The sequence below is a fragment of the Nerophis ophidion genome, linkage group LG06, assembly GCF_033978795.1.
Source record: "Nerophis ophidion isolate RoL-2023_Sa linkage group LG06, RoL_Noph_v1.0, whole genome shotgun sequence".
NCBI lineage: Eukaryota > Metazoa > Chordata > Actinopteri > Syngnathiformes > Syngnathidae > Nerophis > Nerophis ophidion.
In genome coordinates, this window is record NC_084616.1 from 13,128,484 (window position 1) to 13,155,531 (window position 27,048).

The 27,048-nt window shown below is 46.0% G+C and overlaps 1 protein-coding gene across 2 annotated transcripts in view; it reads left to right on the forward strand.

Annotated features, from left to right (window-relative positions):
- Positions 1-27,048, forward strand: part of syt6a (synaptotagmin VIa) — a 159,532-nt gene that overhangs the window by 104,849 nt on the left and 27,635 nt on the right. For both annotated transcript variants that reach the window (XM_061902693.1, XM_061902696.1), the window contains exon 2: positions 24,914-25,325. In XM_061902693.1, the coding sequence (XP_061758677.1) occupies positions 24,914-25,325 (412 nt within the window). The remainder of the gene's footprint in view (positions 1-24,913; positions 25,326-27,048) is intronic.

Genomic DNA, 27,048 nt, shown 5'->3' on the forward strand with positions numbered 1-27,048 from the left:
TATTTAATGTTAACACTGAGAAACTTCATTTTTTTTTTGCAAATAATCATTAATTTTGAATTTAATGGAAACAACACATTGTGTTACATGGCCTTTTCTTTTAAAAACACTCAGGCAGGCCAGTCTAGTACCCGCACTCTTTTACTATGAACATGTGCAAAATGTGGCTTGGCAATGTCTTGCTGACATAAGCAGGGGCGTCCATGATGACGTTGCTTGGATGGCAACATGTGTTGCTCCAAAACCTGTATGTACCTTTCAGCATTGATCTGTAAGTTACCCATGCCTTGGGCACTAATACACCCCCATACCATCACACATGCTGACTTTTTAACTTTGTGCCTATAACAGTCCGGATGGTTCGTTTCCTCTTTGTTCCGGAGGACACAACGTCCACAGTTTCCAACAACAATTTGAAATGTGGACTCGCCAGACCACAGAACACTCCACTTTGCATCAGTCCATCTTAGATGAGCTCGGGCCCAGCGAAGCCGGCGACGTTTCTGGGTGTTGTTGATAAATGGCTTTGCATGGTAGAGTTTTAAATTGCACTTAGAGATGTAAAGACCAACTGTAATTACTGACAGTGTTTTTTTAAGTGTTTCTGAGCCCATGGGGTGATATCCTTTACACATTGATGTCGGTTTTGTACCATATGTCCCGGCAAGAAATCTGCGTTCAAAAGACTCCGGCTTATTAGTGATTCCTAGAGCCCTAAAAAAGTCTGCGGGCTATAGAGCGTTTTCCATTCGGGCTCCAGTACTCTGGAATGCCCTCCAGGTAAAAGTTCGAGATGCTACCTCAGTAGAAGCATTTAAGTCTCACCTTAAAACTCATCTGTATACTCTAGCCTTTAAATAGACCTCCTTTTTAGACCAGTTGATCTGCCGCTTCTTTTCTTTCTCCTATGTCCCCCCATCCCTTGTGGAGGGGGTCCGGTCCGATGACCATGGATGAAGTACTGGCTGTCCAGAGTCGAGACCCAGGATGGACCGCTCGTCGGGACCCAGGATGGACCGCTCGCCTGTGTATCGGTTGGGGACATTTCTACGCTGCTGATCCGCCTCCGCTTGAGATGGTCTCCTGTGGACGGGACTCTCGCTGCTGTCTTGGATCCGCTTGAACTGAACTCTCGCGGCTGTGTTGGAGCCACTATGGATTGAACTTTCACAGTATCATGTTGGACCCGCTCGACATCCATTGCTTTCGGTCCCCTAGAGGGGGGGTGGGGGGGGGGGGTTGCCCACATCTGAGGTCCTCTCCAAGGTTTCTCATAGTCAGCATTGTCACTGGCGTCCCACTGGATGTGAATTCTCCCTGCCCACTGGGTGTGAGTTTTCCTTGCCCTTTTGTGGGTTCTTCCGAGGATGTTGTAGTCGTAATGATTTGTGCAGTCCTTTGAGACATTTGTGATTTGGGGCTATATAAATAAACATTGATTGATTGATTGATTGATTGGATGCAGTATCATCTGAAGGTTTGAAGGTCATGGGCATTCATTGTTACGTGCAGTGATTTCTCCAGATTTTCTGAAACTTTTGATGATATTACCGTAGATGGCGAACTCCCTACATTTCTTGCAATAGCTGGTTGAGAAATGTTGTTCTCAAACTGTTGGACAATTTGCTCATGCATTATTCCACAAAGTGTAACCCTCGCCCCATCCTTGTTTGTGAATGACTGAGCATTTCATGGAAGCTGCTTTTATACCCAATCATGGCACCCACTTGTTCCCAATTAGCTTGTTCACCTGTGGGATGTTCCAAATAAGTGTTTGATGAGCATTCTTCAACTTTCTCAGTTTTGTTTTTTTTGACACTTGCGCCAGATTTTTTTTAAACATGTTGCAGGCATCAAAATCCAAACGAGCCGATATTTGCAAAAAAATTAAGTTTACCAGTTCGAACGTTAAGTATCTTGTCTTCGCAACGTATTCAACTGAATATAGGTTGAAAAGGATTGGCAAATCATTGCATTCGGTTTTGATTTACCATTTACACAACGCGACAACTTCACTGGTTTTGGGTTTTGTAAATATTGCAACTCTGTGCAAGACTCAAGCGCCATACGTAGTAGCCTGAACGCAGGTTTTTCCTGGCAGCGTTGAAAGTGGCTAACAGTCACACGAAACCCTGTCACAGGTTACTTTCATCGGCTATAACGCACATCACTTTTGGGACTCCTCCCACATAGACGCTTCATCCAATGCGTCACTTCCACAAGCTCCAAACACAAACACATGACATAAACATGTACAACAATAAATTGCTCGTCCTCGACGGAACAACAGTCTCTGAGGCGGTGTTGTTCCTGTTCTTCCCCGGGAAGCTAAAGCCTCTTGTGTTTGTGAGAAAGAGGCAACCGTCTCTGTGGGTAGTCATGGGAGACATTTGATGAGGGGCCGGGGGGTTCGCTCCAGCTCTTCTGGGAAGGTGGGGAGGGTGTGTCGTCTCTGTGGTGCCAGTGTGTCTCTATGGATGACAACTTTCCTGACTGTGGGTGGCAGTTGCACCTTGTAGACATCCTACCCAACCCTTTCCAGCACCAAACTTGGGACATCGGCCCTTTTTCCTCTTCTAATATCATGGTCTCTGGCAAAGGTGTGTGAGGATTCCACCCGGTCATGCAGCTTCTTCGCATATTGTAGGCCAGGTGGAACAGCAGGAGCATCTGCGGGTCTGCCGTAAGCGACCTCTGCAGGGGTAACAGCTTTCTTCCCAGCATCAGCAAAGCAGGAGTGCACCGGCTGGAGTCCTGAACAGCCGACCTGTAGGCCATGAGGATCAGTGGAAGGTGTGTGTCTCAGTCCCGCTGGTGTTCTGTGGTCAAGATAGCTAGTTGTTGTGCCAGCGTCCAGTTTAACCTTTCCATCAGGCAGGCCCTCTGGGGGTGCAGAGGGGTTGTGTGGGTCCTCTGCATTTCCAGGTGGTCACACACAAACTCTTTGAACTCGAAATTGCAGCCCATGGTCGCTGTGCAGGATGGTGGCTGTCCCAAACCGGCTGAACATCCCTTCCCCTAAGGCATCTACCACTTTGTCTGGAAGAGCATATGCCCCTGGCCATTTGTAAACTAGTCCATGGCCACTAAGACATAAAGTTTAAGGAAAGGGTACCATTACATGTACAGCCACTCTCTCCATTGGCTTACCTGCCGGCTGTTGCTACTGCGGGGACGTGAGACTGGTCCAGCGGCTCCTTGTGTGAAGAACAGGCATCGCAGCCGCGTCAGAAGTCTTCTACATCTTTGCGCTGCTGTCCCCAGTAGTAGCACTGTCGCAGGCGACAAATGGACTCTGAGACGCCAAAGTGGCCTGAGCCAGTGCCGCCACCACAATCTGCCATCTCTCCTCCAAGCCATCCGCACTGCACCTTTATTTGAATAAAGCGTGTCAAACTTGACCCACAGTCCCTTTGTGAAGATGAAGAGCCCTGGAACCTCACGCCAGGTTGGCATCTGCCACTGCTCCAGCCAAATCAGCACTGGAACTTGTTCTGCATCTTGTTCTTGATGTGTCTGCCGCTCTACTGCGTCTACAGCCTGGATCATTCTACAGGGAAGCTGCGCTGCAATGTCCAACTATGTGAGCTTTCTTTCTCGCTCCATCTTCTCACCGATGCAGCCTACTGCAGCACACGGTCGGCGAGAGTGCATCCGTGTTTCTGTGGCATGCACCAACCCTGTGCTCCACAGTAAAATGGAAGGACTGTAACCACCTTCTCCTCCGGCTCTTTAAGTGACATCAGCCAATGCAAATCCGCATGGTCAGTCTGGATGTTGAATATTGTGCCACAAAGGTAGTCCCTGAAGTACCTTGCAGCCGGCACCACGGCTAGGAGTTCTGGCCTTGTGACGCAATAGCGCCATTCACTCTTACACAGGATCCGGCTGAAATGCGCCACTACTCTATCAACATCTGGCCCCTTTTGTGACAGCACCGTTCCCAGCCTGACATAGCTGGCATCTGTGTCCAGGATAAAGGGAAGTGCTAAATCAGTAATGGGAATTCAGCAAGCGCTCTTCTGAGGTTATCAAAGGCCTGTTGACATTCCTCGCTTCAGATGAAATCTAAATCTTTCGGCAAAGGTTGAAAAGATGTGCCGTAATAGATGATACTCTTCTCACAAACCTCCTGTAATAGGAGGCTAGACCCAGGAAGTTCTTCACCTGAGTCTGGTCTGCAGGCGTGGGCCTATTCATGAGCAAATGGATCTTTTCTTCAGCGTTCTGATGCTCTCACGTCCCAATTTATACCCCAAAAACTCAACTTCTCTCCTCATAAAGTGACACTTGTCAGGATGGATCTTCAGGCCTGCGGCCACCACGCTCTAACCTTACTCTCGCCAGATCCTTGTAGTTCGCAGAGCTCCACACAAGGATCTGGGACTTCTCAATAGGAGATCTATTGTAGAATTCGGGGCCTTGTAAAAAAAAATAATTGTATGTGATTGGATAAACCACTTGTCCGTTATCTTCAACCACTCACATTGACATCAACCAGTGACGCTGATGAGAGCGACGCTGGGAAATCCAAAGCAGAACAGCCGTCATACTAGATAACAACAGAGCGAAAAGTTAGAGGACTTTTACAGAAACAACGCAGCAATGCCAGTGGACGATCAATGTCGCAAAACAGTTGCAATAGCAGGATCAATGTCAGAACACAACTCCTCGCTGCGTTCCGTCTTTGTTGTTTGAATCAAACAGTCGCTTCGGCGCCAAGTCACATCTATGAAATCCCGCCCGGCGATCCTGATTGGTTCATTATTTTTTGATATCTTGCAGAAGTTTGCAATGCCCTCTAGTCCAGATCCTTGTGTGGAGCTCAGCGAACTACAAGGATCTGGCGAGAGTCAGGTTGACCACACTCCGCAGCTGGCGTAAAAATTAGCAGGTCGTTGAGGTGGACAGAACACGTTTGACGAGGGACCCAAGCTAGCACGTGGTCTATCGACCTCTCAAATGTGGCAGGGGCATTAGAGGCCGGAGCTCATTAGTTTAAACTTCCACAGGACTCCAGCGGTGCAGAAAGCAGTCTTTGTGTTATGATCCGCTGCCCGGATCATACCATATTCTAGTTTTGTTCCGTTTTTGTATCACATTCTGTTGTTTGACTTCCTTAGTTCCTGATTTATCTGGTTACTATGGTTTCATATTAGTTCCACCTGCTACTCTCTGTTGACGCACACCTGTTACTCTTGATTACTGCCAGTATTTAAGCCTGCCTTCTTTGTTCATTCTTTCTCGGTTCCTAGTTTGTGTTACACCAAGTTTGTGTTTCGCAACAGTGACGATTCCATGTTTCTACTTGCTAGCTTTCGCGCTATGCATTTGTTTTCCTCTAGCTCCCATGCTAGTAGCTTTTGTTTTCCCTGTTTTATTTATCGAATAAATCTTCATTTCTTACCCTACGCTGTGTTCGAGCCCGACTGCATCCTTGAAAGAACGCCTTCGCATCACAATGCCCAGAAATCAATACACTTTGGATTGGACCCATAGGGTGAGAGTGGAACTGTCAATACCCACTCTTGGGGTCAAGTGAAGAAAACCTTGCATACCTTGCCACCAAGTCATGGGACGTGTCAATCCTGGAGAAAGGGTACGAGTCGTTTCTAGTAACTTTGTTGTTTGTCTGTCAACGCAAAAGCGCATCTTAGAGCTGTTCTTTTTGGGCACCATCCCCACAGCAGAGACTCAAGGCTATCAGAGGGCTTAATTATGGGCTTTCAGCATCTCATCCAGTTCTTTGTCAGATGCCTTTGAGCAAGGGCAAGGAGACACGGACGCACCTTGATGGGCTGAGCCTCCCCAGTGTCTATGGTGTGTTGCACCATGTGAGTCAAGCCCACTTCACTCTCTCCCAAGTCCAACAATGTCCTTGAACTCCAGAAACAACTGCCACAGTCTGCTGGTGATTTAAACCCTCACAGTTCTTAATCCAGATGTCTTTCATTGCAGAAGCCCGCTTTTCTCCATCTGTCTGTGTTACTGTACTGATGGTGCCTCCACGGTGCTGGCTGCCACTGCACCAGATGTCGAACATGCCGTGGGGGGTGACAGCTGCACCACAAAACACAGGCAACTCTTGCCCAGGTCCACAATAGCCCTGATAGCTTTTAGAAAGTCAAGCCCGAGGATCCAGGACTCTTGCTCATCAGCCACTCATGCAGTAAAAGGCACCCACACAACCTTTAACAGTGGTGCCAGCGCGCCAGTCACAGTTCTCAGCTGCACTACAGTGCACACTGCAGGACCAATATCGTGTTGGACTCCCTGTCTAGGAAGGTTGTGCAATTCTTATAAAATATAATCGTATAAAATACTACACGGTCTAGCTCCATCCTATCTTGCCGATTGTATTGTACCATATGTCCCGGCAAGAAATCTGCGTTCAAAGGACTCCGGCTTATTAGTGATTCCCAAAGCCCCAAAAAAGTCTGCGGGCTATAGAGCTTTTTCATTCCGGGCTCCAGTACTCTGGAATGCCCTGCCGGTAACAGTTCGAGATGCCACCTCAGTAGAAGCATTTAAGTCTCACCTTAAAACTCATTTGTATACTCTGGCCTTTAAATAGACTCCCTTTTTAGACCAGTTGATCTGCCGTTTCTTTTGTTTTTCTCCTATGTCCCACTCTCCTTGTGGAGGGGGTCCGGTCCGATCCGGTGGCCATGTACTGCTTGCCTGTGTATCGGCTGGGGACATCTCTGTGCTGCTGATCCGCCTCCGCTTGGGATGGTTTCCTGCTGGCTCCGCTGTGAACGGGACTCTCGCTGCTGTGTTGGATCCGCTTTGGACTGGACTCTCGCGACTGTGTTGGATCCAATATGGATTTAACTTTCACAGTATAATGTTAGACCCGCTCGACATCCATTGCTTTCCTCCTCTCCAAGGTTCTCATAGTCATCATTGTCACCGATGTCCCACTGGGTGTGAGTTTTCCTTGCCCTTATGTGGGCCTACCGAGGATGTCGTACTGGTTTGTGTTGTGGTTTGTGCAGCCCTTTGAGACACTAGTCATTTAGGACTATATAAGTAAACATTGATTGATTGATGATTGCCTGCCGCTGACCTCGGAATTTGGCGAATGTCCCCAACAGGCAGCACCCTAAGGCTTTCAGTGGCACATACCTCCCTAAGAGTGTTTTCAGGCATATTTGTACGTGCTATGGTAGTAAAATGACACTAGCATCATTAGCGAATAAACACGTTTACAAGTGTATTTCTTAGTATTATTAACTTACAATGACATTCTTTCTGTATTGCTTCAGTTTCGTAAACTCACAAAAATATAATCGACTAGTTATTGAGACTGTTCAGTTGACTGGAGAGCGAGCTTCTGTAGCAAGTGGGTCCATGACGATGACTTTTGTTTTGTTTCATCGGCCGTTTCACTGCCGTCTCACAGGCATCGTTTAGAAACAATTACTAAATATTTCTGTGTTAATAACTCATTTCACATAATATATATATTGGCAGCTAATATAAAGAAAAATATTTTTAATCAAAAATTTTGTGGTTGCGGCTTATATCCCGGTGTGTGTGTGTGTGTATATATATATATATATATATATATATATATATATACATGTGTGTCGGTAAGGTGGGCGGGGTTGGGGGCGCGGGGGTGTAAAGTATATTCAGGATGTATCATGGATGCAAAGGATTCTGGGTACTTGTTGTGTTGCGTTTATGTTGTGTTACTGTGAGGATGTTCTCCCAAAATGTGCTTTTCATTCTTGTTTGGTGTTGCTTCACAGTGTGGCGCATATTAGTAAGAGTGTTATAATTGTTTATATCACAACCATCAGTGTACTCTGTATCACCCAGTATGCCCTTCAATCTTTTACGTGTGTGTGTGCGTAAGCTGCATACAGCATGTTGCTGGACTGGCAAACAGTTCGTACATGTTGTTGACGGTGTCAAAGGCAATGGCTTCACAGCATGCGCTTATTCCCGTTATCTGAATGATCACCATCGGATATTCGCGAGAACGTTAGCGGCTCCCAATGCCTTCTTTACTTTGTGACACAAGTCAAACTAGCTCTTTTAGTGGTAAAGGTCGCCGACTCCGGATGTATAACAACGGGCGGGTGGCGGGCGGTTGCGGTTCTGATAAAATGTTGGTTCGGGTGGATGGCGACTTTAGTGATGCGGTTGCGGATTATATAATTGCCTATCCGTGCATCTCTAATATACTGTATAGTATAGTATATATATATATATATATATATATATATATATATATATATATATATATATATATATATATAAATATGGTTTTAGGCCATCACCATGCAACAAGAAATATTTTTTGTAACCTGTTTTGAAAACATTTCATCATAGCTACATATAAAAAATATTATTTTTCCGCAAATCGGTTTGGAACAAGAAAAAGCATCGAATTGTCACGCCAGCAATGAGAATTGGATCGAATACAAAGATTCACACCTCTGTTACTTATCATTAACCGTCTGGAATTTGACTTACGCTGTTTTGAGGTTGAAGTGCAGTGGTAATTGTTTTTTTTTTGGGGGGGCCACAATAATTCATGAAGTCTCATCTCATCTCATCATGCAGTAAGTTGAATGACGCGGACACGTTTGTTACTGGATCCCTTCTCATACGCTTCTGCCTTGGAGACTTTGTATAATTCTATAATTATTTCATACCGGTTTAAATTGACACATGTCAAATTTTACAGTGAAATATTGTTCAATCACCTATTAGTGTGAAGTGAATTATTTTTATATAGCACTTTTTCTCTAGTGACTCAAAGCGTTTTACAGAGTGACACCCAATATCTAAGTTACATTTAAACCAGGGTGGGTGGCACTGGGAGAAGGGGGGTAAAGTTTCTTGCCCAAGGAAACAACGGCAGTAACTAGGATGGCGGAAGCGGGGATCGAACCTGCAACCCTCAAGTTGCTGGCACGGTCACTCTACCAACCGAGCTATACCGCTATTACGTAGGCCTGATACGGTTGTCTCGATACCAATATTTTGGTACCGGTACCAAAATGTATTTCGATACCAGAAAAAACCCTACTCAGCGGCAACAAGGCTTATATCGCCAACTACTGGCCATTGCAGCGTTCTGTCGGCAAAATTCCGGCAAAAGACGAGGTCGGTAAGCGCAGTGCGAGATTGCCTGCGGCTTCTCGCTGAAGATGTGATGAGCGCGTCTCCGACAGACGACCCGGTTGCCGTGGAAACTCCGTTTGATTCGATGAAAGGTGAAAAAAACAAAAAAAAAAAACCCTCGGGCGTCAATTTGGTGTCTCACTTCATTTCGCCGCGGACGTAAACAAACACGTCAACTTAAATTGTCATTTTCCAGGACTGCGCGCGGAAGGAACCGGAAGGCCGTTCCCCTCCTTCGACCCGGCGGCCACCTGAGAGGGCGAGGGCGAGGGCGGCGGCGGCCGCTGATTGATTCTGCCGGAGAAGTATTGATTACGAGGAGTGTTTCTCAGCATGATGGGTCACCGGGAAAAAAAAAAAAGAAGAGGCGCGGGCGTTGTCGTTAATAGCGCTGCGTCGCTCCATTCTCACGCTGTCAGGGGGAAATGGCGTCCGGCGGGAATAATGCACTCGCTCAGCTGCGCTCCATTAGGTGCGCGGCGGCTGGGGGGGAAGAGCGACGACTTCTTTATCGCTGCCCATCGGGCTTACAGTCACGCCCGCTGATGCTTCGGCCGCTAAAGTCTCTGGCTGCGTTTCAACTTCTATTTGTGGGGGCCGCTGCGCTAAACGCGGCGGCGGCGCGGATCTTCCCTCGTTAACCTTTCCACCGGAACGCATTTATTCTCTTCCGTCCAGGTCCTAAAACTACAGTACTACCTACGTTGAACAAGCAAGGCCTAACGACGAGCCGGGACACAGGGGATTAATATGGCCCCCGTTCCTGGGTGGGTTAATCCGTTTGCAATGCAGTCTGCTGAAAATAATGGAAAGCATCACAGTAGGGTTGTACGATATACCGGTACTGGTATTGTATCACGGTACTAATGAATACCATACTGTGATTGAAAAGTACCGGTTCCCGGTAGGTGCGTACTCGTCATGACATTGCTGGTTTTATGAGCAGAGGAGCATGTTCGGCAGCGCACGCACACTATTATGTTAGATCCAGTATGGACTGGACTCTCACAATATTATGCTAGATCCACTATGGACTGGACTCTCTCACTATTATGTTAGATCCACTATGGACTGGACTCTCACTATTATGTTAGATCCACTATGGACTGGACTCTCACACTATTGTGTTAGATCCACTATGGACTGGACTCTCACACTATGATGTTAGATCCACTATGGATTGGACTCTCACTATTATGTTAGATCCACTATGGACTGGACTCTCACACTATGGTGTTAGATCCACTATGGACTAGACTCTCACTATTATGTTAGATCCACAATGGACTGGACTCTCATTATGATGTTAGATCCACTATGGACTGGACTCTCATTATTATGTTAGATCCACTATGTACTGGACTCTCACACTATTATGTTAGATCCACTATGTACTGGACTCTCACACTAGTATGTTGGATCCACTATGGACTGGACTCTCACTATGATGTTAGATCCACTATGTACTGGACTCTCACACTAGTATGTTAGATCCACTATGGACTGGACTCTCACTATTATGTTAGATCCACTATGGACTGGACTCTCACTATTATGTTAGATCCACTATGGACTGGACTCTCACACTATTATGTTAGATCCACTATGGACTGGACTCTCACTATTATGTTAGATCCACTATGGACTGGACTCTCACTATTATGTTAGATCCACTATGGACTGGACTCTCACTATTATGTTAGATCCACTATGGACTGGACTCTCACTATTATGTTAGATCCACTATGGACTGGACTCTCACTATTATGTTAGATCCACTATGGACTGGACTCTCACTATTATGTTAGATCCACTATGGACTGGACTCTCACTATTATGTTAGATCCACTATGGACTGGACTCTCACACTATTATGTTAGATCCACTATGGACTGGACTCTCACTATTATGTTAGATCCACTATGGACTGGACTCTCACTATTATGTTAGATCCACTATGGACTGGACTCTCACTATTATGTTAGATCCACAATGGACTGGACTCTCACTATTATGTTAGATCCACTATGGACTGGACTCTCACACTATCATGTTAGATCCACTATGGACTGGACTCTCACTATTATGTTAGATCCACTATGGACTGGACTCTCAAATTATTCCCGGGCGTGGCCACCGCTGCTGCTCACTGCTCCCTTCAACTCACAGGGGGTGGAACGAGGGCATGGGTCGAATACAGAGGTTAATTTCACCACACCTAGCGTGTGTGTGACAATCATTGGTACTTTAATTAATTCATTTGAATCACCAATATCGATTCCCGGGCGTGGCCACCGCTGCTGCTCACTGCTCCCCTCACCTCCCAGGGGGTGGAACGAGGGCATGGGTCGAATACAGAGGTTAATTTCACCACACCTAGTGTGTGTGTGACAAACATTAGTACTTTAATTAATTTAAATCACCAAAATCCATTCCTGGGCACGGCCACCCCTGCTGCTCACTGCTCCCCTCATCTCCCAGAGGGTGATCAAGGGTGATGAGTCAAATGCAGAAAATAATTTCACCACACCTAGTGTGTGTGTGAAACAGTCATTGGTACTTTAATTCATTTAAATCACCAAAATTGATTCCTGGGCGCGGCCACCGCTGCTGCTCACTGCTCCCCTCACCTCACAGGGGGTGGAACGAGGGCATGGGTCGAAAACAGAGGTTAATTTCACCACACCTAGTGTGTGTGTGACAATCATTGGTACTTTAATTAATTCATTTGAATCACTAATATCGATTCCCGGGTGCGGCCACTGCGGCTTCTCACTGCTCCCCTCACCTCCCAGGGGGTGGAACAAGGGCATGGGTCGAATACAGAAAATAATGTTGCCACACCTAGTGTGTGTGTGACAATCATTGGTACTTTAATTAATTTAAATCACAAAAAATTGATTCCCGAGGGTGGCCACCGCTGCTGCTCACTGCCCCCCTCACCTCCCAGGGGGTGGAACGAGGGCATGGGTTGAATACAGAGAATAATTTCACCACACCTAGTGTATGTGTGACAATCATTGGTACTTTAATTAATTTAAATCACCAAAATTGATTCCCAGGCGTGGCCACCACTGCTGCTCACTACTCCCCTCACCTCCCAGGGGGTGGAACGAGGGCATGGGTCGAATACAGAGGTTAATTTCACCACGCCTAGTGTGTGTGTGACAATCATTGGTACTTTAATTATTTAATTTGAATCACCAATATAGATTCCCGGGCGCGGCCACCGCTGCTTCTCACTGCCCCCCTCGCCTCCCAGGGGGTGGAACAAGGGCATGCGTTGAATACAGAAAATAAATGTGCCACACATGGTGTGTGTGTGACAATCATTGGTACTTTAATTAATTTAAATCACAAAAATCCATTCCTGGGCACGGCCACCGCTGATGCTCACTGCTCCCCTCATCTCCCAGAGGGTGATCAAGGGTGATGGGTCAAATGCAGAGAATAATTTCACCACACCTAGTGTGTGTGTGACAATCATAGGTACTTTAATTCATTCAAATCACAAAAATTGATTCCCGAGCGTGGCCACCGTTGCTGCTCACTGCTCCCCTCACCTCACAGGGGGTGGAACGAGGGCATGGGTCGAATACAGAGGTTGATTTCACCACACCTAGTGTATGTGTGACAATCATTGGTACTTTAATTAATTAATTTGAATCACCAATATCGATTCACGGGCGCGGCCACCGCTGCTGCTCACTGCTCCCCTCGCCTCACAGGGGGTGGAACGAGGGCATGAGTCGAATACAGAGGTTAATTTCACCAAACCTAGTGTGTGTGTGACAATCATTGGTACTTCAATTAATTAATTTAAATCACAAAAATTGATTCCCGGGCGTGGCCACCGCTGCTGCTCACTGCTCCCCTCACCTCACAGGGGGTGGAACGAGGGCATGGGTCGAATACAGAGAATAATTTCGCCACACCTAGTGTGTGTGTGACAATCATTGGTACTTCAATTAATTTAAATCACAAAAATTGATTCCCGAGCGTGGCCACCGCTGCTGCTCACTGCTCCCCTCACCTCACAGGGGGTGGAACGAGGGCATGGGTCGAATACAGAGGTTAATTTCACCACACCTAGTGTGTGTGACAATCATTGGTACTTTAATTAATTCATTTGAATCACCAATATCGAGTCCCGGGCGCGGCCACCGCTGCTTCTCACTGCTCCCCTCACCTCCCAGGGGGTGGAACGAGGACATGGGTCGAATACAGAGAATAATTTCGCCACACCTAGTGTGTGTGTGACAATCATTGGTACTTTAATTAAATTAAATCAGTAAAATTGATTCCCGGGCGTGGCCACCACTGCTGATCACTGCTCCCCTCACCTCCAAAGGGGTGATCAAGGGTGATGGGTCAAATGCAGAGAATAATTTTGCCACACCTAGTGTGTGTCCACGTATGTGACTATAAGTGGTACTTTAACTTTAAATACGTAAACAAAGACAAGATGGTTCAGTAGAGATGGAGAAGAAGACTACAAAGTTGAACTAATAGTTTTGCATAATAAACTTTTAAAAAGATAAAACCCTCAAGTTGGGGGAAAAGAAGTTAGCTCCATAAGAATTTTCCAACATACGAACAAGGTGAAGCTACAAAAGGTGTTGATTTGGAATGAGAAAGGCTTAAGAACCAAGACCATTAAGGGACTCAAACCCCCAGTCCAGTCCATAGTGGATCTAACACAATTTCCTAACTCATATGGAAACGGAGTTTGTAGACCCACTGTGAACTGGACTCTCACTATTATGTTAGATCCACTCGGGACTGGACTCTCTTTCTGTTATGTTAGATCCACTATGGACTGGACTCTCACACTATTATGTTAGATCCACTATGGACTGGACTCTCACTATTATGTTAGATCCACTATGGACTGGACTCTCATACTATTATGTTAGATCCACTATAGACTGGACTCTCATACTAACATAATAGTATGACAGGCCAGTCCATAGTGGATCTAACATAATAGTGAAAGTCCAGTCCATAGTGGTTCTACAATAATAGTGTGAGAGTCCAGTCCATAGTGGATCTAATATAATAGTGAGAGTCCAGTCCATAGTGGATCTAACATAATAGTGTGAGAGTCCAGTCCATTGTGGATCTAACATAATAGTGTGAGAGTCCAGTCCATAGTGGATCTAACATAATAGTGAGAGTCCAGTCCATAGTGGATCTAACATAATAGTGTAAGAGTCCAGTCCATAGTGGATCTAACATAATAGTGTGAGAGTCCAGTCCATAGTGGATCTAACATAATAGTGAGAGTCCAGTCCATAGTGGATCTAACATAATAGTGTAAGAGTCCAGTCCATAGTGGATCTAACATAATATTGTGAGAGTCCAGTCCATAGTGGATCTAACATAATAGTGTGAGAGTCCAGTCCATTGTGGATCTAACATAATAGTGAGAGTCCAGTCCTTAGTGGATCTAACATAATAGTGTGAGAGTCCAGTCCATAGTGGATCTAACATAATAGTGTGAGAACAAGGTCAAGCTACAAAAGGGTTGATTTGGAATAAGAAAAGCTTAAGGACCAATACCATTAAGGGACTCGAACCCCGATCTTCTAAAGTCAATTAAGGTCACGTTACATGCGAGCGTCCTGTTCTGTGTCTGGGAGAAATCCCGCTGAGGTCCTCAAATGTGGAGAGTCAGCAGAGTGCTGGGTCAGCGTCAATTTGCCGCGATGAAGGATGATCGCCGTTCAGTCGGACCGGGCTTAGGTCCTGAGAGCCTCTGTGAAATCTCCCACGTGGACATCTGAGACCTCCTTGGGTCTAAATCCCTGCGCCGGCGAGAAATCCTCTCCCGCTTTTTGGCGCAGCTTTAAAGTGTTCTGACTTAAGAAGCGTGACCATAACAACCCATTCAGTAAATACGCACTTATTTACCCCGATAAATCACACGGTTCCCACCGTTTTTGCAAGGGTTACATTCCGGACCACCCATCATTTTTATTTTATTACTACATACTTATTTCAAGTTTTTACAAACCCCAAAAGCAGTGAAGTTGTCACGTTGTGTAAAATTATAAATAAAAACAGAATACAATAATTGGCAAATCCTTTCCAACCTATATTCAAACCAATAGACTACAAAGGTAATATATTTAACCTTCAAATTGGTATTTTTTTTGCAATGTGTTTCAAAAAAAGCTGGCACAAGTGGCAAAAAAGACAGAGGAAGTTGAGGAATGCTCATCAAACACTTATTTGGAACGTCCCACAGGCGAACGGGCTAATTGGGAACGGGTGGGTGTCATGATTGGGTATAAAAAGCAGCTTCCGTGAAATGCTGAGTCTTTCACAAACAGGGACGGGGCGAGGGTCACCACTTTGTCAACAAGTGCGTGAGCAAATTGTTTAGGAACAACATATCCCTGCGACAAGGTGGCGACTTGTCCAGGGTGTACCCCGCCTTCCGCCAGATTGTAGCTGAGATAGGCACCAGCGCCCCCCGCAAAGTGAATAAACGGTAGAAAATGGATGGATGGATGGTTATCCCAACAAGCGGCATAGCTCGGTTGGTAGAGTGGCCGTGCCAGCAACTTGAGGTTTGCAGGTTCGATTCCCGCTTGTGCCATCCTAGTCACTGCCGTTGTGTCCTTGGGCAAGACACTTTACCCACCTGCTCCCAGTGACACCCACACTGGTTTAAATGTAACTTGGATATTGGGTTTCACTATGTAAAGCGCTTTGAGTCACTTGAGAAAAGCGCTATATAAATATAATTCACTTCACACTTCACTTCAATTGCAAGGAATTTAGGGATTTCACCATCTAGGTTCTGTGGTATCATCAAAAATCAATGCACATAAGCGGCAAGGCTGAAAACCACCATTGTATGCCCCTGACCTTCGATCCCTCAGGCGGCACTGCGTAAAAAAACCCAAATAAGTGTGTAAAGGATATCACCACATGGGCTCAAGAACACTTCACAAAACCACTGTCAGTAACGACAGTTGGTCACTACATCTGTAAGTGCAAGTTTAAACTCTACTATGCAAAGCCAACGCCATTTATCAACAACACCCAGAGACACTCATTTGCTTCGCTGGGCCCGAGCTCATCTAAGATGGACTGATGTGTTCTGTGGTCTGACGAGTCCACATTGCAAATTGTTTTTGGAAACTGTTGCCATTGCCTCCAGACCAAAGAGGAAAATAACTTTCCGGATTCTTATCGGCGCAAAGTAGAAAAGCCAGCATGTGTGATGGTATGGGGGTGTTTTAGTGCCCAAGGCATGGGTAACTTACTTATTCCCTTCGGGATTGTGGGGGGCACTGGAGCCTATCTCAACGACAATCGGGCGGAAGGCGGTGTACACCCTGGACAAGTCGCCACCTCATCGGAGGGCCAACACAGATAGACGGACAACATTCACACACTAGGGCCAATTTAGTGTTGCCAATCAACCTATCCCCAGGTGCATGTCTTTGGAAGTGGGAGGAAGCCGGAGTACCCGGAGGGAACCCACGCAGTCACGGGGAGAACATGCAAACTCCACAATGAACCCAGGACTACTCAGGACCTTTGTATTGTGAGGCAGACGCACTAACCCCGTGCCACCAGTCCAGTCCATAGTGGATCTAACATAATAGTGTGAGAGTCCAATCCATAGTGGATCTAACATAAGTGTGAGAATCCAGTCCATAGTGGATCTAGCATGATAGTGAGAGTCCAGTCCATAGTGGATTTAACATAATAGTGAGAGTCCAGTCCATAGTGGATCTAGCATAATAGTCAATCAATCAATCAATCAATGTTTACTTATATAGCCCTAAATCACTAGTGTCTCAAAGGGCTGCACAAACCACTACGACACCCTCGGTAGGCCCACATAAGGGCAAGGAAAACTCATACCCAGTGGGACATCGGTGACAATAATGACTATGAGAACCTTGGAGAGGAGGAAAGCAATGGATGTCGAGCGGGTCTAACATGATACTGTGAAAGTTCAATCCATAATGGATCCAACACAGTCGCGAGAGTCCAGTCCAAAGCGGATCCAACACAGCAGCGAGAGTCCCGTTCACAGCGGAGCCAGCAGGAAACCATCCCAAGCGGAGGCGTATCAGCAGCGCAGAGATGTCCCCAGCCGATACACAGGCAAGCAGTACATGGCCACCGGATCGGACCGGACCCCCTCCACAAAGGAGAGTGGGACATAGAAGAAAAAGAAAAGAAACTGCAGATCAACTGGTCTAAAAAGGGAGTCTATTTAAAGGCTAGCGTATACAAATGAGTTTTAAGGTGAGACTTAAATGCTTCTACTGAGGTGGCATCTCGAACTTTTACCGGGAGGGCATTCCAGAGTACTGGAGCCCGAAATGAAAACGCTCTATAGCCCGCAGACTTTTTTTGGGCTTTGGGAATCACTAATAAGCCGGAGTCCTTTGAACGCAGATTTCTTGCCGGGACATACGGTACAATACAATCGGCAAGATAGGATGGAGCTAGACCGTGTAGTATTTTATACGTAAGTAGTAAAACCTTAAAGTCACATCTTAAGTGCACAGGAAGCCAGTGCAGGTGAGCCAGTACAGGCGTAATATGATCAAACTTTCTTGTTCTTGTCAAAAGTCTAGCAGCCGCATTTTGTACCAACTGTAATCTTTTAATGCTAGACATGGGGAGACCCGAAAATAATACGTTACAGTAGTCGAGGCGAGACGTAACAAACGCATGGATAATGATCTCAGCGTCTTTAGTGGACAGAATGGAGCGAATTTTAGCGATGTTACGGAGATGAAAGAAGGCCGTTTTAGTAACGCTTTTAATGTGTGCCTCAAAGGAGAGAGTTGGGTCAAAGATAACACCCAGATTCTTTACCGTGTCGCCTTGTTTAATTGTCCATCCATCCATCCATTTTCTACCGCTTATTCCCTTCCGGGGTCGCGGGGGGCGCTGGCGCCTATCTCAGCTACAATCGGGCGGAAGGCGGGGTACACCCTGGACAAGTCGCCACCTCATCGCAGGGCCAACACAGATAGACAGACAACATTCACGCTCACATTCACACACTAGGGCCAATTTAGTGTTGCCAGTCAACCTATCCCCAGGTGCATGTCTTTGGAATTGTTTGGTTGTCAAATGTTAGAGTTGTATTATTAAATAGAGTTCGGTGTCTAGCAGGACCGATAATCAGCATTTCCGTTTTTTTGGCGTTGAGTTGCAAAAAGTTAGCGGACATCCATTGTTTAATTTCATTAAGACACGCCTCCAGCTGACTACAATCCGGCGTGTTGGTCAGCTTTAGGGGCATGTAGAGTTGGGTGTCATCAGCATAACAGTGAAAGCTAACACCGTATTTGCGTATGATGTCACCTAGCGGCAGCATGTAGATGCTGAAGAGTGCAGGGCCAAGGACCGAACCCTGGGGAACTCCACACGTTACCTTAACGTAGTCCGAGGTCACATTGTTATGGGAGACGCACTGCATCCTATCAGTAAGATAAGAGTTAAACCAAGACAGGGCTAAGTCTGACATACCAATTCGTGTGAGAGTCCAGTCCATAGTGGATCTAGCATGATAGTGAGAGTCCAGTCCATGGTGGATCTAACATAATAGTGAGAGTCCAGTCCATAGTGGATCTAGCATAATATTGTGAGAGTCCAGTCCATAGTGGATCTAACATAATAGCGAGAGTCCAGTCCATAGTGGATCTAACAGTATAGTGTGAGAGTCCAGTCCATAGTGGATCTAGCATAATATAGTGAGAGTCCAGTCCATAGTGGATCTAGCATGATAGTGAGAGTCCAGTCCATAGTGGATCTAGCATAATAGTGAGAGTCCAGTCCATAGTGGATCCAACATAATAGTGAGAGTCCAGTCCATAGTGGATCTAGCATAATATTGTGAGAGTCCAGCCCATAGTGGATCTAACATAATAGTGAGAGTCCAGTCCATAGTGGATCTAACATAATAGTGAGAGTCCAGTCCATAGTGGATCTAACATAATAGTGAGAGTCCAGTCCATAGTGGATCTAACATAATAGTGTGAGAGTCCAGTCCATAGTGGATCTAACATAATAGTGTGAGAGTCCAGTCCATAGTGGATCTAACATAATAGTGTGAGAGTCCAGTCCATAGTGGATCTATCATAATAGTAAGAGTGCAGGGGTCCAGTCCATAGTGGATCTAACATAATAGTAAGAGTCCAGGAGTCCAGTCCATAATGGATCTAACATAATAGTAGGAGCCCAGGAGTCCAGTCTATAGTGGATCTAACATAATAGTAAGAGTCCAGTCCATAGTGGATCCAACATAAGAGTGAGAGCCCAGGAGTCCAGTCCATAGTGGATCTAATATAATAGTAAGAGTCCAGTCCATAGTGGATCGAACATAATAGTAAGAGTCCAGGAGTCCAGTCCATAGTGGATCTAACATAAAAGTAAGAGTCCAGGAATCCATTCCATAGTGGGGCCAGCAAGAGATCATCTTGAGTGGAGACAGATCAGCACCACAGAGACGTCCCCAACTGATGCACAGGCGAGCGGTCCACCCTGGGTCCCGACTTTGGACAGCTAGCGCCTCATCTCTGCCCCCGCCTCTCCCCAAGGGTTAAGAGCTCCGACACAGAACCAATTCGACTCCTCTTAGCGTGGATCGAGACTGCGATTATTCCGGTGCAGCCCGAACGCCCGGCATGAAATAACCTCATTTTAAGCGGTAACTGCGTTCGAGTCCGCGTCCTTAGCGACGACGGCTAACTAACAAGTCACCCCAGGTCGCGGGGATCAGGATCAAACGCCCGCGGCGCTCTGACAAAGACGTTAGCGTCGTCTCCAGAGGACGCCGCCCGTTCAAACGCCGCCGGCTCCTTTGATTCCGCTCGGCTCGTGCGAGACAATAAAGCCCAACACGATGCGGATCAAAGTCATCTGCGTCTCTATTAATAACACTTTCATTGTGAGAGCTGCAATCTCCCCTCGGCTCGTGTTTGTTGTCTTCGGCGCGGGGAAGATTTAGCTCGGTAAACATTTGCGGGGAAGTAAAAAAAAAAAAAAAAAAAAAGGAGGTAATTCAATGTGCCCTGGAGCGTCTTCCTGCTATCCGTGCACTATCACGCTGGAAGAGCAGCACTCAGCTGTGGCACATAAATTAAAGTCCAGGCGGTGCGTGGAAAAAAGAAAACACTCCCGCGAAAATGCGGGGAATTGAATTCAGGCCGGGGCCTGGCGGGGGAATGTTCCAGGTATCAGATGCGGAAATATGATTATGTAGCATCGAGAAACTGCATGTTTTGCCCGTTCTAACCGGATCCGTGTCCAGGTTTTGGTGTGCACGCCTTGGACTTTCTGCCACCTCCTCTCTCATCCATACCACCTTCTTGGATTAGCATATTCAGTTGAATATGCAACAAAGACAACATATTTGATGTTCAAACTGATAAAAAAAAAAATTGGGGCAAATAATCATTAACTTTAGAATTTGATTGCCAGCAACATGTGACAAAGAAGTTGGGAAAGGTGGCAATAAATACTGATAAAGTTGAGGAATGCTCATCAAACACTTATTTGGAACATCCCATAGGTGTGCAGGCTAATTGGGAACAGGTGGGTGCCATGATTGGGTATAAAAACAGCTTCCCAGAAAAATGCTCAGTCTTTCACAAGAAAGGATGGGGCGAGGTACACCCCTTTGTCCACAACTGCGTGAGCAAATAGTCAAACAGTTTAAGAACAACGTTTCTCAAAGTGCAATTGCAAGAAATTTAGGGATTTCAACATCTACGCTCCATAATAGCATCAAAAGGTTCAGAGAATCTGGAGAAATCACTCCACGTAAGCGGCATGGCCGGAAACCAACATTGAATGACCGTGACCTTCGATCCCTCAGACAGCACTGTATCAAAAACCGACATCAATCTCTAAAGGATATCACCACATGGGCTCAGGAACACTTCAGAAAACCACTCTCACTAAATACAGTTGGTCGCTACATCTGTAAGTGTGAGTTAAATCTCTACTAAGCAAAGCCAAAGCCATTTATCAACAACATCCAGAAATGCCGCCAGCTTCTGTGGGCCCGAGATCATCTAAGATGGACTGATGCAAAGTGGAAAAGTGTTCTGTGGTCTGACGGGTCCACATTTCGTATAGTTTTTGGAAATATTTGACATCGTGTCATCCGGACCAAAGGGGAAGCGAACCTTCTGTGATGGTATGGGGGTGCATTAGTGCCCAAGGCATGAGTAACTTACACATCTGTGAAGGCACCATTAATGCTGAAAGGTACATACAGGTTTTGGAACAACATATGTTGTCAACTAAGTGCCGTCTTTTTCATGGACGCCCCTGCTTATTTCAACAAGACAATGCCAAGCCACATTCAGCACGTGTTACAACAGCGTGGCTTCGTAAAAAAAAAGTGCGGTTACTTTCCTGGCCCGCCTGCAGTCCAGACATGTCTCCCATCGAAAATCTGTGGCGCATTATGAAGCGTAAAATACGACAGCGGAGACCCCGGACTGTTGAAGGACTGAAGCTCTACATAAAACAAGAATGGGAAAGAATTCCACTTTCAAAGCTTCAACAATTAATTTCCTCAGTTCCCAAGTTAAAAGAAAAGGTGATGTAACACAGTGGTGAACATGCCCTTACCCAACTACTTTGGGACGTGTTGCTGTCATGAAATTCTAAGTTAATTATTATTTGCAACAAAAAAGAAAGTTTATGAGTTTGAACATCAAATATGTTGTCTTTGTAGCATATTCAACTGAATATGGGTTGAAAAGGATTTTCAAATGATTGAATTCCGTTTATATTTACATCTGACACAATTTCCCAACTCATATTGAAACCGGATTTTTATAACGGCGTTTCAAATTGTATTCCTTCTGCACCGCAACTTTCTCTGTGCAAATAAGACACGACGGGGTGCCGATGAACTCAACAAAGAAATATTGCATCTCCTATAGTCCTCGTCCTCCAGTGATAATGTACGTGTAAGAAACTTACTTTGTCGCCGTGGAGGCGAGGATTAGTGATTTTGAAGTAGCTAAAACACTGCCGGCTGCGGATGGACGTTAGCTGTAGCTTGTAAGTACTCTGTGATTGTGCGCTGCCGAACGTGCTCCTCTGCTGGTAAAACCAGCAATGTCATGACGTGAGGATGACGCGCCCACCTGCCCGTTAAAAAAAAAAAAGGGGGGGGACTTTTTAGAGGCGAGTAAGGTGTTAATGTTGACTCCCTTTCCTTCCCGGTTGATACTGTTGCTAATAACATCTTGGAGACAGGCTGTGAAGACTTTGGGGAGACAAAGTCACCTTGTCTGGCTCCTCTTTCAAGATTGATCTTATTGCAATCTTGGTGCAATCTCAATATTGAAGTGGTGCCACTATACAGGTTTAAGAGCATCGAGACGTATGCTGTGTTAACTCCTTGGTTTTCAAGTGCAGCAAAAAGTGGGTAAAACTAATGAGTCCAATTCCTTTTCATAGTCCATCCATCCATCCATGTTCCGCCACATATCCGAGTCCGGGTCGCAGGCGCAGCAGTCTAAGTAGAGATGCCCAGACTTCCCTGTCCCCTGCCACCTCCTCTAATTCTACAGGGAGGGATACCGAGGCGTTCCCAGGCCATCTGTGAGACATAGTCCCTCCAAGGTGTCCTAGGTTTGTCCCAAGGTCCCCTCCCGGTTGGATATGCCCGAAACCCCTCAGCAGGGAGGCGCAAAGGAGGAAGCCGTAGTAGATGACCGAGCAATCTCAGCTGGTTCCTCTCGACTTGAAGGAGCAGCAGCTTTACTCTGAATCGGTTACGTACAGGGGGAGTAGACGACACAGACAACAAAGGGGCATAGTAGTTCTATGATTTATTATATATATAAACACTAATATATATGTATATATATATATATATATATATATATATATATATATATATATATATATATATATATATATAATTTCTGGGAAATTGTGTTAGATGTAAATATAAACGGAATATAATGATTAGCAAATATTTTCAACCCATATTCAATTGAATGCACTACAAAGACAAGATATTTGATGTTCAAACTCATAAACTTTATTTTTTGTAAATAGTAATTAACTTAGAATTTCATGGCTGCAACACGTGCCAAAGTAGTTGGGTAAGGGCATGTTCACCACTGTGTTACATCACCTTTTCTTTTAACAACACTCAATAAACGTTTGGGAACTGAGGAAACTAATTGTTGAAGCTTTGAAAGTGGAATTATTTACCATTCTTGTTTTATGTAGAGCTTCAGTCCTTCAACAGTCCGGGGTCTCCGCTGTCGTATTTTACGCTTCATAATGCGCCACACATTTTCCATGGGAGACAGGTCTGGACTGCAGGTGAGCCAGGAAAGTACCCGCACTCTTTTTTTAAAAAGCCACGCTGTTGTAACACGTGCTGAATGTGGCTTGGCATTGTCTTGCTGAAATAAGCAGGGGCGTCCATGAAAAAAAACGGCGCTTAGATGGCAGCATATGTTGTTCCAAAACCTGTATGTACCTTTCAGTATTAATGGTGCCTTCACAGATGTGTAAGTTACCCATGCCTTGGGCACTAATGCACCCCCATACCATCACAGATGCTGGCTTTTGAACTTTTGAGTCGATAACTGTCTGGATGGTTCACTTTCCCTTTGGTCCGGATGACACGATGTCGAACATTTCCAAAAACAATTTGAAATGTGGACTCGTCAGACCACAGAACACTTTTCCACTTTGCATCAGTCCATGTTAGATGATCTCGGGCTCAGAGAAACCGGCGGCGTTTCTGGATGTTGTTGATAAATGGCTTTCGCTTTGCATACTAGAGCTTTAACTTGCACTTACAGACGTAGCGACAAACTGTATTTAATGACAATGGTGTTCTAAAGTGTTCCTGAGCCCATGTGGTGATATCCTTTAGAGATTGATGTCGGTTTTTGATACAGTGCTGTCTGAGGGATCGAAGGTCACGGTCATCCAATGCTGGTTTCCGGCCATGCCGCTTACGTGGAGTGATTTCTCCAGATTCTCTGAACCTTTTGATGATATTATGGAGCGTAGATGTTGAAATCCCTCAATTTCTAGCAATTGGACTTTAAAAAAAAGTTGTTTTTAAACTGTTGGACTATTTGCTCACACAGTTGTGGACAAAGGGGTGTACCTCGCCCCATCCTTTCTTGTGAAAGACCGAGCATTTTTTGGGAAACCGTTTTCATACCCAATCATGGCACCCACCTGTTCCCAATTAGCCTGCACACCTGTGGGATGTTCCAAATAACTGTTTGATGAGCATTCCTCAACTTTATCAGTATTTATGGCCACCTTTCCCAACTTTTTGTCACGTGTTTCTAAAGTTAATGATTATTTGCCGGAAAAATAAATAAATGTTTATCAGTTTGAACATCAAATATGTTGTCTTTGTAGCATATTCGACTGAATATGGGTTGAAAAGGATTTTCAAATGATTGAATTCCGTTTATATTAACATCTAACACAATTTCTCAACTCGTATGGAAACGGGGTTTGTCATTTATACAAGAAATTTGGTGTTTTTACATAACATTAAATCAATAAATCATCATGATATCATTCGAATGTGATTGATGATGCATTTGTGTTTTCATGTCGCCGTGTGCAAGCGTGAGAATGAGCTAAGCATTGACCTAACAAAGTGTCTCTCTCCCCCCCCCCCCCCCCCCCCCCCCCCCCCTTTCCCGCCCTCTGCCCTCGCCATCGCCATCTGCTCCTCCGTATTGTGTTCCTGGACCCCGCGGCGCGCCACCAGACGCTACTTTTGGCCTCCTGCTCGGCGTGTTTGTGCTCTGCGGCCTGGTTCTGCTGGGCCTCCTGGCCTTCGGCTCCTGGAAGCTGTGCGGGCCGCCCGGCCGGAGCAAAGCCGACTTCCCCGGTCCGCCCCGGAGCCCGGAGCACCACCCGCTGCAGCCGGGCCCCCACCTCCACCACCAGCAGCAGCAGCAGCAGCAGCAGCATCGACAGCAGTGGCAGCCGGCGGTTACCATGGCGACAGAGAAAGTGAAAGACCCCGTGGGCCCTATGGGCTTCCTGGAGGCGGCCGTGAAGATAAGTCATACATCTCCTGACATCCCCACCGACGTCCAGCTCTCCATGAGGGAGCACTTCCTGCGCCGCACGCAGCGCATGCAGAGGCAGACCACCGAGCCCGCCTCCTCCACCCGGTTAGTCCACAATCACACGCCACCAGGTTTGCGGCCATCAACGACTCGGGAGCAAACGGGCGACCGCGATGTGTCCTCGTCGCGTGATAACCAGCTTTTGTCGGGAAGGCGGGATCTCAAATGAAATCAGATCATTGCGGGATAATGGCCAGATGAAATGAATAAAGAAGCGCTTTGTTACGTAAGATGTCAGCCGTGCCGCCTCGGAGGCACCGCGTCTCCTCGCCGGTCATTACCGTGACGCTAATTACACCGGACAAATTCATCATGAGCTGCGGGGGGAGGGGGACCAAAGAGGCTCCAGCCTTTCTGGCGTGCTATAAAATCCACTTGTGTCACTTTGGGGCGGTGTAGCTCAGTTGGTAGAGCTACACTTGAGCGTTCCAGGTTCGAACCCCGCGTCCGCCGTCCTCGTCACTGCCGTCGTGTCCTTGGGCAAGACACTTTACCCACCCACACTGGTTTAAATGTAACTTAGATCAGTGTTTTTCAACCACTGTGCGACGGGTTCCATATCAGCTGGTAGCCATTTGCTTTGTAGGTGTCGGAAACAGCGGGAGGCAGGGTGCAGGTAAAAAGGTGTCTAATGCATACTTGCCAACCCTCCCGGATTTTGCAGGTGGCCCCTAAAATTCAGCGCCTCTCCCGAAAACCTCCCGGGACAAATTTTGTCCCGAAAGTCTCCCTGAATCAGGCGGAGCTGGAGGGGGCGTGGCCTGACTGAGGACAGCCTATTTTCACATCCGCTTTCCCACAATATAAACAGTGTGTTTGCCAGTGACGTTATAACTGTAAAATGATCGAGGGCAAGTTCTTGGTTTCTTATGTGGGTTTATTGTTAGGCAGTTTCATTAGCGCGGTAACAACACACAACAACAGCAGTCACGTTTTCGTCTACCGTAAAGCAGTTCGTCTGCCGTAAACAGAAATGTTGCGACACACTTAAACAGGACAATACTGCCATCTACTGTACATGCATATGTGACAATAACATCTACGGCTTTTAGAGAGTGCAGTGCACAACTGCGCACACAACAAGGAGACGAAGCAGAAGAACGAGGAATATATATAGCTAGAATTCCCTGAAAGTCAAGTATTTCTTATATATATATATATATATATATGAAATACTTGACTTGGTGAATTCTAGCTGTAAATATACTCCTCCCCTCTTAATGAAATGAAATGAAGTATATTTTATATAGCGCTTTTCTCTAGTGACTCAAGAGGCTTTTACATAGTGAAACCCAATATCTAAGTTACATTTAAACCAGTGTGGGTGGCACTGGGAGCAGTTGGGTAAAGTGTCCTGCCCAAGGACACAACGGCAGTGACTAGGATGGCACAAGCGGGAATCGAACCTTCAACCCTCAAGTTGCTGGCACGGCCACTCTACCAACCGAGCTATGCCCCCACCCCACCCCCCGACCACGCCCCCCACCTCTAGAAATCGGAGGTCTCAAGGTTGGCAAGTGTGGTCTAATGGTTAAACAAAAAAATGGTGAGTGCCCCTAAAAATAGGCATTGAAGTTTAGGGACGGCTATGCAGAACTAAACTACTTTGTCGCCTGTTCCGTTTTAAACAAAAACAGAATGCTGGACGACAGCAAAGACTTACTGTGGAGCAAAGACGGCGTCCACAATGTAAATCCGTACGTGACATGACAATCAATAATGTCCCCACAAAGAAGGATACAAATAATCGAATATTCTTTGGGGCGGC